Source organism: Saccopteryx leptura, chromosome 13, assembly GCF_036850995.1.
Source record: "Saccopteryx leptura isolate mSacLep1 chromosome 13, mSacLep1_pri_phased_curated, whole genome shotgun sequence".
Classification (NCBI taxonomy): domain Eukaryota; kingdom Metazoa; phylum Chordata; class Mammalia; order Chiroptera; family Emballonuridae; genus Saccopteryx; species Saccopteryx leptura.
The window spans coordinates 35,262,368-35,275,152 of NC_089515.1; the positions used below are offsets into that span (position 1 = coordinate 35,262,368).

General features: G+C 38.0%; 1 protein-coding gene across 2 annotated transcripts in view; it reads right to left on the minus strand.

The window, feature by feature from the left end:
• Nucleotides 1–12,785, minus strand: part of BTAF1 (B-TFIID TATA-box binding protein associated factor 1) — a 113,311-nt gene that overhangs the window by 71,048 nt on the left and 29,478 nt on the right. Inside the window, exons 5-8 of one of the 2 annotated variants that reach the window (XM_066354727.1) lie at nt 9,241–9,404; nt 7,212–7,348; nt 4,534–4,663; nt 4,186–4,254 (exon numbers count right to left, since the gene is read on the minus strand). In XM_066354727.1, coding sequence (XP_066210824.1) covers nt 4,186–4,254; nt 4,534–4,663; nt 7,212–7,348; nt 9,241–9,404 — 500 coding nt within the window. Of the gene's footprint in view, nt 1–4,185; nt 4,255–4,533; nt 4,664–7,211; nt 7,349–9,236; nt 9,405–12,785 lie in introns of those variants that run through there. The other variant, XM_066354728.1, reaches the window with a different exon arrangement.

Sequence of the window (12,785 nt, forward strand, 5' to 3'; positions counted from 1 at the left end):
CCAGGCGGTGATGCAGTGGATGCAGGGGTCCCCAAACTTTTTACACAGGGGGCCAGTTCACTGTCCCTCAGACCGTTGGAGGGCCGCCAGATACAGTGCTCCTCTCACTGACCACCAATGAAAGAGGTGCCCCTTCTGGAAGTGCAGTGGGGGGCCGGATAAACGGCCTCAGGAGGCCGCATGCGGCCCACGGGCCGTAGTTTGGGGACACATGGGATAGAGTATCAACCTGGGCCACTGAGGACTCAGGTTCAAAACTCCAAGGTCACTGGATTGAGCACAAGCTCATCACCTTGAGCATGGGATCACAGACATGACCCCATAGTTGCTGGCTTGAGCAAGGGGTCCCTGGCTCAGCTGGAGCTTCTGGTCAAGGCACATATGAGAAGCAATCAATGAACAACTAAAGTGCTGCAACCAGAAACTGGTACTTCTCATCTCTCTTTCTTCCTGTCTTATCTCTCTTGCAAAAATAATAATAATAAAATAATAAATACAATACAATAAAATACTTAAGAATAAATTCAACCAAGGATGTAAAAGATCTATACTTGGAAAATTATAAGACACTGAAGAAAGAACCTGAAGAAGATACAAATAAGTGGAAGCATATACTGTATTCATGAGTAGGAAGAATTAACATCATTAAAATGTCCACACTGGCCCTGGCTGGTTGGTTCAGTAGTAGAACATCAGCCTAGTGTGTAGATGTCCCAGGTTCGATTTCCGGTCAGGGCACACAGAAGAAGCAACCATCAGCTTCTCCACCCCTCTCTTTCCCCATTCTCTCTCATTTTCTCTTCTCCTCCTTCAGCCATGGCTCGATTGATTCAAGCATGTTGGTCCCAGGTGCTGAGGATGGCTCCGTGGAGCCTCTGCCTCAGGTGCTAAAAATAGCTCAGTTGCAAGCATGGCCCAAGATGGGCAGAGCATCATCCCCAGAAGGGGGTTGCCAAGTGGATCCCGGCTGGGGTGCATGTGGGAGTCTGTGTTGCTATCTCCCCTCCTCTCACTTGGAAAAAGAAGAAAAACAAATGTCCATACTATGCAAAGCAACCTATAGATTCAATGCAATTCCTATCAACATACCAATGGTGTATTTCAAAGAACAAGGACAAATATTCCAAAATTTATATGGAACCACAAAAGACCCTGAATAGCCACAGCAATCCTGAGAAAGAATAAAGTTGAAAGAATCATGCTACCTGATATCAAACTATACTACTAGGCCCATAGTAATCAAAATAGCATTGTACTAACATAATGCAGAAATACAAATCAATGGAAGAGAATAGAGAGCCCAGAAATAAACCCATGCCTTTATGGTCAATTAATATGTAACAAAGGAAGCAAAACCATACAATAGAATAAAGATAATCTATTAAATAAACAGTGTAGGGAAAATTGGACAGATACATGTAAAAAAATGAAACCAGACCACCTTCTTATACCATATACCAAAATAAACTCAAAATGGATTAAAGACTTAAATGCCAGACTCAAAACCATAAAAGTCCTAGAAGAAAACATAGGCAATAAAATCTTGAACATTTCTCATGAAAATATTTTTCCTGACATATCTACTCAGGCAACGAAAACAAAATAAAAAAATAAACAAATGGGACTACATCAAACTCAAGTTTTCACACAGCAAAGGAGACCAACAAAATGAAAAGACAATACACCGCATGGGAGAACATCTTCGCCAATGATACGTGATAAGGGCTTAATATCCAAAATTTATAAAGAAGTTATAAACTCTATACTCTCTCAAAAAATCCAATTATAAAATGGTCAAAAGACCTGAATAGACACTTCCTAAAAGGACATACAGATGGTCAATGGACTTATGAAATGATGCTCAACATCACTGATCATCAGAGAAATGCAAATTAAAAACACAATGAGTCTGATCAGTGGTGGTGCAGTGGACAGACTGTCATTCTGGGACACTGAGGTTCCAGGTTTGAAACCCAGAGGTCGCCAGCTTGAGTGCAGGCTCACCAGCTTGAGCACGAGGTTACAGGCTATAGTGTGTGATCACTGATATGATCCCATAGTCACTGGCTATAGCCCAAGGTCACTGGCTTGAGCAAGGGATCACTGGCTCAGCTGGAGCCCCCACCCTCCCCATCAAGGCATATGTGAGAAGTAATCAATGAACAACTAAAATACTGCGACTATGAGTTGATGTTTCTCATCTATTTCCCTCTCCCCACCCTCTCAAAAAAAAAAAAAAAAACAAGAGAAAAAGAACCCCACAAAGTGATATCACCTCACACCTGTCAGAGTGGCTTTCAGCCCTGGCTGGTGGCTCAGTATATAGACTGTAGGCCTGGCGTGTGGATGTCCTGGGTTTAATCCCTGGTCAGGGCACACAGGAGAACTGACCATCTACTTCTCCCCTACTTCTTTCCTTCTTCCCCTCCCACGGTCAGTGGCTCTATTGGTTCAAGCGTGGCCCTGGATGCTGAGGCGCATCAGCCTCAGGCACTAAAAATAGCTCAGTACTCTAGCATCGGCCTGAGATGGCATTGCCCCGTCAGGACACATGCAGAAGTCTGTTTCATTATCTCCGCTCCTCTCACTTATAAAAATAAAAAATAATAGCTTTCATCAGTAAATAAATAAACAAGTATTGGCAAGGATATACAGAAAAGGGAGCCCTTGTCATATACTTTTGGTGGGAATGCAGACTGGTACAGCCACTGAGGAAAGCAGCATAGAGTTACCTCAAAAAATTAAAAATGAATTTGACCAGGCAGTGGTGCAGTAGATAGAGCAGGGATCCCCAAACTACGGCCTGCAGGCTGCATGCGTCCCCCAGAGACCATTTATCTGGCCCCTGCCGCACTTCCGGAAGGGGCACCTCTTTCATTGGTGGTCAGTGAGAGAAGCATAGTTCCCACTGAAATACTGGTCAGTTTGTTGATTTAAATTTACTTTTTCTTTATTTTAAATATTGTATTTGTTCCCGTTTTGTTTTTTTACTTTAAAATAAGATATGTGCAGTATGAATAGGGATTTGTTCATAGCTTTTTTTTTTATAATCCAGCCCTCCAACGGTCTGAGGGACAGTGAACTGGTCAGCTGTGTAAAAAATTTGGGGAACACTGGGATAGAGCATCAGCCTGGGATGCAGAGGACCCAGGTTCGAAACCCCAAGGTCACCGGCTTGAGCGCAGGCTTATCTGGCTTGACACAGGCTCATCAGCTTGAGCGTGGGGTCGCTGGCTTGACCGTGGGATCATAGACATGACCCCATGGTCGCTGGCTTGAGCAAGGGGTCACTCACTCTGCTGTAGCCCCCACCCCGGCCCTGGTCAAGGTACATATGAGAAAGTAATCAATGAACAACTAAGGTGCTACAATGAAGAATTGATGCTTTTCATCTTTCTCCCTTCCTGTCTGTCTGTCCCTATCTGTCCCTCTCTCTGCCTTGTTGTCACTCTCACAAAAATAAAAAAAATAAAAATTAAAAATTAAATGGATTCCACTTCTGGAAATATATCTGAAGAAACCAAAACACTAATTCAAAAGAATTATATGCACCCCGTATGTTCACTGCAGTGTTATTTAAAATAACCAAGATGTGGAAGCAGCCCAAGTGTTCATCAGTAGATAAGTAGATGAAAAAGCTGTGGTACATTTACATAGTGGAGTACTACAGCCATAAAAAAGAAGAAAATCTAACTTTTTAGACAGCATGGATGGACCTGGAAAGTATTACGCTAAGTTCATGAAATAAGCCAGTCAGAGAAAGACAAGTACCATATGATTTCAGTCACATTTAGAATCTAATGAACAAAATAAACTAACAAAATAGAGACGGCTTCACAGATACAGAGAGCAGACTGACAGCTGTGAGAGAGGTGGATTGTTGGGAGCTGGGTGAAAATGTTAAAAGGATCAAGAAAAAAAAAAACACCACTTGTCTCACAGACCCAGAAGGAAAGGGACAGAAGAGAGTAAAAAAGGGGAAATAAACAGTGCTAAAAGGAGACTTGCCTTGGGGTGGTGAACACACAATACAATACAAATACACAGATGATGTATTACAGAACTATATACTTAAAACCTACATAATTTTATTAATCAATGTCACCCCAATATAAAATAAAAAAAATATGTAAAACAGATTTAACTAAAAATAATACCTTAATAAAAAAAGGAAAGAAATCATACCTCCCAGGAAGGATTAAAAAGGTCATTGCAAAGTTCTTCACAAAAGCTTTCCAAAGGCCATTCATTTGTCTAAATAAAAAAACAAAAACAAAATTACTATTAATTAAAAAGGTCTATTTTTATTTGGAGGTCTAATAATAATAGATTTTAATTTTTTTAAATATTAAAATTTTATTAATGAATGAATAAAAATTAATAAATTTTTATTAATAAATTTTTATTATTGAATGAATTATTTTATTAATGATTTAAATTTTTTTCAATTGACAAATTATTAAATATTACGATACATTAATATGAAAAAATTATAAACAATTTCAAAGGAAACTTAGGGCATTTCAATAGTACCTCTTCAATTAAGGAAGAACTATCTGGAATATTATCAATCAAGACTTTGGAATCATTTGCAGACTGATTAATAACAACATTTGCTATTTTTCGTCTCTTTTCTTCTGGTTCCCCATCAGTGCTATCATTGCTAAAAAATAAAAGTCACCATTTAAAACATGAATAAGGATAATGTGAAACACAATGAAGAGAATCCATCATTTGAACAAATGTCTTGCCATATTCTGCTTATATCGTTTACTTGTAATTTCATGTATCAAATAACTAAAGTTAACTTTAACTTAAACTTCTTGAGCAAACATATGCTATTACTCTTATTGACGAGTATAAAAATAGTCAATGAATTCTTGCTTTCCAATTGGATCTCAAATTTAACAAGTCTTTCATTCTTCCTCTCTGGTTTTATTTTTAAACTCCCTTGGTCTAACAACCTAAATATGGACCAGTGTAACTTTTTTAGGCTTTTAAAGTACCCAGGAGAAAAGTAATACACTGAGTGATGATACACCATAATCTTACTAATTCTTGAAAAACAAGAGTTAAGACAATTTATCAATGAAAAATGTGTCCAGAAAATTTGAGGAAATGTTATTTTATGACTAAAAGACCAAAAATATTCAGGCTAATCTTCTAACAAAATATTATAAAGGAGAAGACAAGTAAAACTATTCAGATTTAATGGGAAGTAACAAATTAGCACCATTAAAGTATACACAACATTATTTTCTATTTTCCCTCCATCTCAATAGTGTAATTTGTTTGCCCAACTATATTTTCCATAAAGTTACAAATGAAATCTGAGGCTCCCTTGGCCCTGGCCACTTGGCTCAGTGGTAGAACATCAACCTGGCATGTAGAAGTCCCAGGTTCAATTCCCAGTCAGGACACACAAAAGAAGTGATCATCTGCTCCTTCTCCCTACCCATTTTTCTCTCTCTCCTCCTGCAGCCATGGCTTGACTGATTCAAGCCCGTCAGCTGTGGGTGCTGAGGATGGCTCTGTGGAGCCTCCACCTCAGGTGCTAAAAATAGTTCAGTTGCAAGCATGGCCCCAGATGGGCAGAGCATCAACCCCAGACGGGGGACAGTGGTGAATCCCAGTCAGGGTTTATATAGGAGTCTATGTCTATTTCCCCTCCTGTCACTAAATTAAAAAATAAAATAAAAAAGAAATCTGAGCTCCTCTAATCTCAGTCCTTATTGTTTTTACCCTAATTATTTCCAATCTAGCCACATTGGTCACCTTATGGTCTTTGAAGGCATGCTTATACTTCCAGCATTTGCTATTTCCTGTATATGGAATATCTTTTCCAAATACAGAATCCTCACTTCTTTCAGATCTTTACTGAAGAGTCAACTCTGTGAATCCCTCCCTAACCTGTCTATTTAAATTATAAGCTCTATCTACAAAACATTTCACATGTTCTTTACTTGCTTTATCTCTTTTCCTTCTTAATTCTTATCATTAACATATGATTTCCTTATTCATCTTGTTCCTCATCTATCCCTCTACAATATAAGCTCCACAAAGGCAGAAATCTTTTATCTTATTTACTACTGTATGATGAGGGTCAAGCACAGGAGATATTCAATAAATATCTGTGGGACAAATAAATCACAACTCTGGAAAATTAAGGTCTAATATTTCCAATATTCAAACATTTGGGTAAAAGTATTTATATAAATAAAAGTCAGTGGAAACAATTACCAGGTTACCATGTGATTCTAATTAGCTGCTAAGAAAAACTCCTGTAGTTAACAAGCAATAAAGATTCAATACTTAGAAAATAAAACTCCATACAAAAATTTATACCAAGTAGCATGTTTATTATTTTTCCTCCTTTGTGCCTGGCTTTTAAATAAACACTGTAAACACTTATTTTTTTAGCTTTAAATGAATGGAATGAACAAGGGCTGTCATCTGCAACAAACATTTATTATCATAGGCTCTTGTGTTTAATTTATCATTTACTCAAACATTTCTTGAATACCACTAAAAAGTCTGTTATAGTAAGGCTGACTGGGGCTCCACAATCTCCATTTTAACAAGCCCTTCAAAACGCTTCTGAAAGGGATTGTTTTGAAATACTCTTTGAGAAATGCTGCTCCAATCTATGCATAGATACCACTTTTATTAACACATTAAGAATGTGAGGAAAAACTATGGAGTTTTCCCTACAACAGGATTAGGTAAACAAGCCTGGATTACTGTATCTGCTGTTTGGTTTAGCTCCCAGCCTATGAATCAGGTGATTTAATAATGTAATAGTTCTCACTTGACTAATACAGTATTTTTAACTTGTGGCCCTACACCATCATCTCTGTGACTTCACTCTTTATTACTCTTGTTTCCGTCCACTCATCCCAGCCATAATGCCCTTCTATTTCTTGAATATTACATGATTAAGGCATTCACAGTGTTGCCTCTGCCTGGAATGCACTTCAGCCCTCACTTGGAGTGCATAATTAGTAAGAAAAAACATCTGCATATGTGGATTTTTCTGGGAAGTTGTCCTAGTCCCTAATAATAGCAAATACTCTGACAGTTGAACAAGACAATCCAAACGATACTCTGCAGGCAGAGACAATGTCAGCAAAATGTTTTCAGAGATCAAGCAGACACCGATTTAAGGTATAAAGCATTATTGTTTTAAATGAATAGCAGAAAAACATTATTACCTCTTCTCATTAGTTTCCACTGCGTCCCTGGATCTCTGTTTTGCAAATAACTTAGCCATTCTTTTAGCTTTGTTCTTTTGTCTATTGCTCATTCCTGCGCGAAATTCTGAGTCAATCAATTCAGCAGCCTGGAGAGTCTAAAAGAATAAAAGAACAGAGTTCGAACTTCAGAAGTTAAAATAAATATCTACAGTCTCAGCCTCAAGAGGACTAAGCCTATATATTTCAATATACACAAATTGATCACATTTACAAAAATTTATTTACTTATTTTAGAGAAAAGGGAAGGGAGGGAGGGGGAGAGAAAGAGAAACATCGATTTGTTGTGCCACTTATTTATGCATTCATTGGTCAATTCTTATGTGTGCCCTGACTGGGGATCAAACCTACAACCCTGGTGTATCAGGACGATGCTCTAACCAACTGAGCTACCTAGCCAGTACTGATCAAATTCTTTTTTGACAGCTTCATGTTATTCTGTTGTATGGCTGTGCCATAATTTCACTCTCTTCATCCTTCTTCCCTATTTTTCCAATTCCCAAAAGATGTTCATGTGTTCCTAAACTTTTCTTATGTCACGGATGTGGCATAAATGTTCTATACTAAACCACAGAGAGAGCTCTGAAGAGATGAGATTTCAAAATAACTGTAATACCCACAAAAAATTGTAAGAATAAAGAATGTCAATGACAGAAACTGATAACTATCATATGCTAGAAAATATATGTTTAAAAATAATTATAGCCAGGCCTGACCAGGCAGTGGCGCAGTGCATAGAGCATCAGACTGGGATGCCGAAGACCCAGGTTCGAGACCTCGAGGTCACCAGCTTGAGTGCGGGCTCATCTGGTTTGAGCAAAGCTCACCAGCTTGGACCCAAGGTTGCTGGCTCGAGCAAGGGGTCACTCGGTCTGCTGAAGGCACGTGGTCAAGGCACATATGAGAAAGCAATCAATGAACAACTAAGGTGTCGCAACGAAAAACTAATGATTGATGCTTCTTATCTCTCTCTGTTCCTGTCTGTCTGTCCCTATCTATCCATCTCTGACTTTCTCTCTGTAAAAAAAAAAAAATATCTATCTATCTATCTATCTATCTATCTATCTATCTATCTATATATATCAAGAAGTGACTGGTCCAGCATCCTATACTCAACTTACCCTGTGAGTTCCCTTCCTCTTAAGCACTCACTACCTGTTTTTAATCTCTTCTCATTCATGGGAGATATTATAAATGTTGTGAATTAGAAATGCTTTGAGCTCAAGCCTAAAAATCCTTCCTGCCCTTAACTGAGTAAGAGTCAACTGAAATTGACCATTCTACAATAAATGAAAGAATCACAGCTTTAAAGATCTTAGTATCATTTCTGACTGTGAAAGCTCTTACTGTGTCCAACTCTACACATTTACTTTTTTTTCCTTTACTAAAGAACAAAGAAAAGAATAACTGATGAAACTAGGATCCCTCAATATAAGAGTCTCCTAAAGGTATACCACAACTTTTATCTAACAGTCCAGCCTCTATAAGGTAGATTGAACTTCTGGCTCTTTAAAATCTGTCATCAGAAATCTAATTTATGCCTGACCAGGCAGTGGTGCAATGAATAGAGTGTCAAGACTGGGAAATGAGGAACCCTGAGGCTGCCGGCTTGAGTGTGGGCTCAGAGACATGACCTCATGGTTGCTGGCTTGAGCATGCAGTCATTCGCTTGGCTGTAGCCCCACCCCCTCCAGTGAGGGCACATATGAGAAAGCAGTCAATGAATAAGTAAGGTGCCACAACAAAGAAATGATGCTTCTCATCTCTCCCTTCCTGTCTGTCTGTCCCTATCTGTCCCTCTCTATATATAAAAAAAAAAGAAAAAAGAAAAACAGAAATCCAATTTATGAAGATATTACATTACGGTGATACTAAGCAGCAATAAACAGAATTAAGGAAAGGATTTTTTTTTAAATTGCAACTGCATAGAAAAATGAAGCAAGCCCTTTGTATCATTACTTAAAATCAAACAAATAAAGGTTTTACCTACAGGCTGTTTGTTTACAAGGGCTGCTGAAGTTGGGGTATAATCCAAATCTTCATCATTGAACAGTTCTTCAGTACTCATTCCAATGGCTTCTCCCATATTAAGGCCAAGTTTCTTCTGTAATAGTTTTCGCTGGCGTGCTATCCTCTCTTTAGGATCCACTTCACCTTTAAACAGAAAAGAAATACATTTCCTTCAAATAAGTTGGGGGTCCAGCCAAGCCAGTGACCTCTTGCTCATGCCAGCAACCTTGGACTCAGGACAGCAATGTTAAGCTTTAAGCCAGTGACCTTTGAGCTCAAGCCAGAGATCGTGGGGTCATATCTACCATCCTGCGCTCAAACAGGATGAGCCTATGCTCAAGCCAGTGACCTCAGGATTTCCAGTCTGGATCCTCAGTATCCCAGGCTGATGCTCAATCCATTGCGCTATCAGTCTGGCAAATTATAACACTTTAAAATATTAATGTCCTGCTAATAATAAATTGTTATTGGACTAACCCTCCAAAGATGATAAACTCTAGCCAAAATATAAAAAAACAACTACCCAAAGGCACTGGAAAGAGTATGAATGTTGGCATATACTTGGGAGGACTGTCAATACCTGGAAAGGTATGGCAATGGGTGAGTTTTCCAATTTTGCAGCATTTAACCTGACAGTGGACCCAGTCCATGGTATGTGGGGTTAAAAATTGGATAAATAAACCCCAGTCTTTCTGGCGTGTTGTAGAACTAGAAGAAAGAGTCAGGGGTCACTCTAACTACTGGAAGATAGAGAAAAACCAGAATGGAGAAAGCCAAATTCATAGTAAACTCAGCCATATCTTGGCTGAATTCTGAACTTTGTTTTCATGCACTGGGAAGACTCCACACCATCTAGCTAAAGCTAAAACCTGATCTGAGATTTGAGCTGTTGCAAAGAGGTCTGTAAATTGAGTTTTGCCAAATTAAATTGATGTTAAAACAAACAAGAAAACAAAAAACAAACCAACCAAAACACTCTTTGGAAGAATATAACAGGATCATGCCTGCAAGTATAGCATTTACAATGTGAGAGATACAATACAAAAATAAGTGACATAAAAACTATCAAGAAAATGTAACCCATACTCAAAATAAAAGACAATTAATAGAGACCAACTCTGAGATAACTGATACATTGAAATTAGATGACAAGAGCTTAAGCTGCAAGTTTAACAATACTCAATGTAAAAAAAGATACTGTCACAATAATGAAAATACAGGATACCTCAACAGAGAAACTATAAAAAAAGAAATAGATAAAATCATACACCTGAAATAGTGTATTATATAATATGTGCCAATAAAGCTACTTTTCTAATTTAAAAAATAGGTCTGGAACTAAACAATACAATATCTGAAATTTAAAAATCAATGAATGGGCTTAACAGTTAAATAAAGATAAGACAATGTATAAGCAAACTTATGGGTAAAGCAATACAAATACTCAATTTAAGAAACAGAGAGGGGGTCTGACCAGGCGGTGGCGCAGTGGATATAGCGTTGGACTGGGATGCAGAAGGACCCAGGTTCGAGACCCTGAAGTCGCCAGCTTGAGCGCGGGCTCATCTGGTTTGTGCAAAAGTTCACCAGCTTGGACCCAAGGTCACTGGCTCCAGCAAGGGGTTACTCGGTCTGCTGAAGGCCCGCGGTCAAGGCATATATGAGAAAGCAATCAATGAACAACTAAGGTGTTGCAATGCGCAACGAAAAACTAATGATTGATGCTTCTCATCTCTCCGTTCCTGTCTGTCTGTCCCTGTCTATCCCTCTCTCTGACTCTCTCTCTGTCTCTGTAAAAAAAAAAAAAAAGAAAAGAAAAGAAACAGAGAGGGAAAAAAAGATTTAAAGCAGCAAACAACCTGCCTGACCAGGTGGTGGCAGAGTGAACTGAGTGTTGGACTGGGAGGCAGAGGACCCATATTTGAAACCCCAAGATCGCTGGATTGAGCGCAGGCTCACCAGCTTGAGCATGGGATCATAGACATGACACCATGGCTGCTGGATTGAGCCCAAAGGTCACTGGCTTGAGCAAGGAGTCACTTGCTCTGCTGGAACCCCCCACTCAAGACACATATGAGAAAACAATCAATGAACAACTAAGGTGCCATAATGAAGACTTGATGCTTCTGATGTCTCCCTTCCTGTCTGTCCCTCTCTCTCTGTCGCAAAAAAAAAAAAAAAAAAAAAAAGCAAAACAACCCAAAAATGAAATTAAGAGAACAATTCTACTTATAGTGGCATCAAGAGCAAAACTTACATTCTGAAATCTACAAAATATTGGTGATAGAAATCAAAGAACATTCCATGTTCATGCATCATTGTCAAGACAGCAGTAATTCCTAAACATATACAGTCAACACAATTCCTTTAAATACCAGTTGGCTTTTTTGCAAACATTGAAAAACTGATCCTAAAATTCACACAGAAATTTAAAAGACTCAGAATATCCCAAACAATCCTAAAAAAGAACAAAGTTGGAGACCCGTGTTTCTTGAGTTTAAAACTTATTATAAAGCAACAGTAACCAAGACAGTGAGGTACTGGCATACGCGAGATATCAATGGAATAAAATTGAGAATCCAGAAATAAAACTCTCTATGATCAACTGGTTTCAACAAGGGTGCTAGATAATTTAGTGTGCAAAGAACAGTTCTTTTCAACAAATGATGTTGAGACAACAGGATAGCCACATGTAAAAGAATGAAACTGGACCCATAACCTCACAACTCATAGAAAAATTAATTCAAAATGGATCAAATACCTAATACTAAGAGCTAAAGCTACAAACCTCTTAGAAGAAAACATAGGGGTCTGTGATCTCAGATTTGGCAATAGAAGAAAAAGATAAACTGGACCTCTTCAAAGTTAGTAATTTTGTACTTCAAAGGATACCATCATGAAAGTAAAAATACTACCCATAAAATGGGACGATATCTTTGTAATATCAAACAAAAAGTTTGTATCTAGATTATGTTACAACTCGTAATAAAAGAACAATATTCCACTTAAAAATGGGAAAAGGATCTGAATAATTCTCAAAGAAGATACACAAATAGGCAATAATCACATATTCAGTATTATTAGTCACCAGAAAAATGCAAATCAAAACTACAAGACAGTACCTTCACACTCACTAGTATGGTTACAATCAAAGTCAGTTAATAACAACTGTTATCAAAACATGTAGAAATCAGAACCCTCATATACTGCTGGTAGAATGTAAAACAGTAGGGCTACCCTGAAAAAGAAAGGAGTTTGGCATTTTCTCTGAATGGTAATGCAATAAATGGTACAACACAGTTACCACATGACCCAACAATTCTACTCATAGGTATCTACACAGGAGAAATGAAAACATATGTCCAAACAAAAACTTGTACATAAATGTTTATTGCAGCATTATAGATAATAGACAAAAGGTAGAAACAAAAATGTCATCAACCAAGGAATTAAATAAAATGTGATATCCATACAATGGAGTATTATTAAACCATAAAATGAAGTAAGACCATTTCACAATCATTA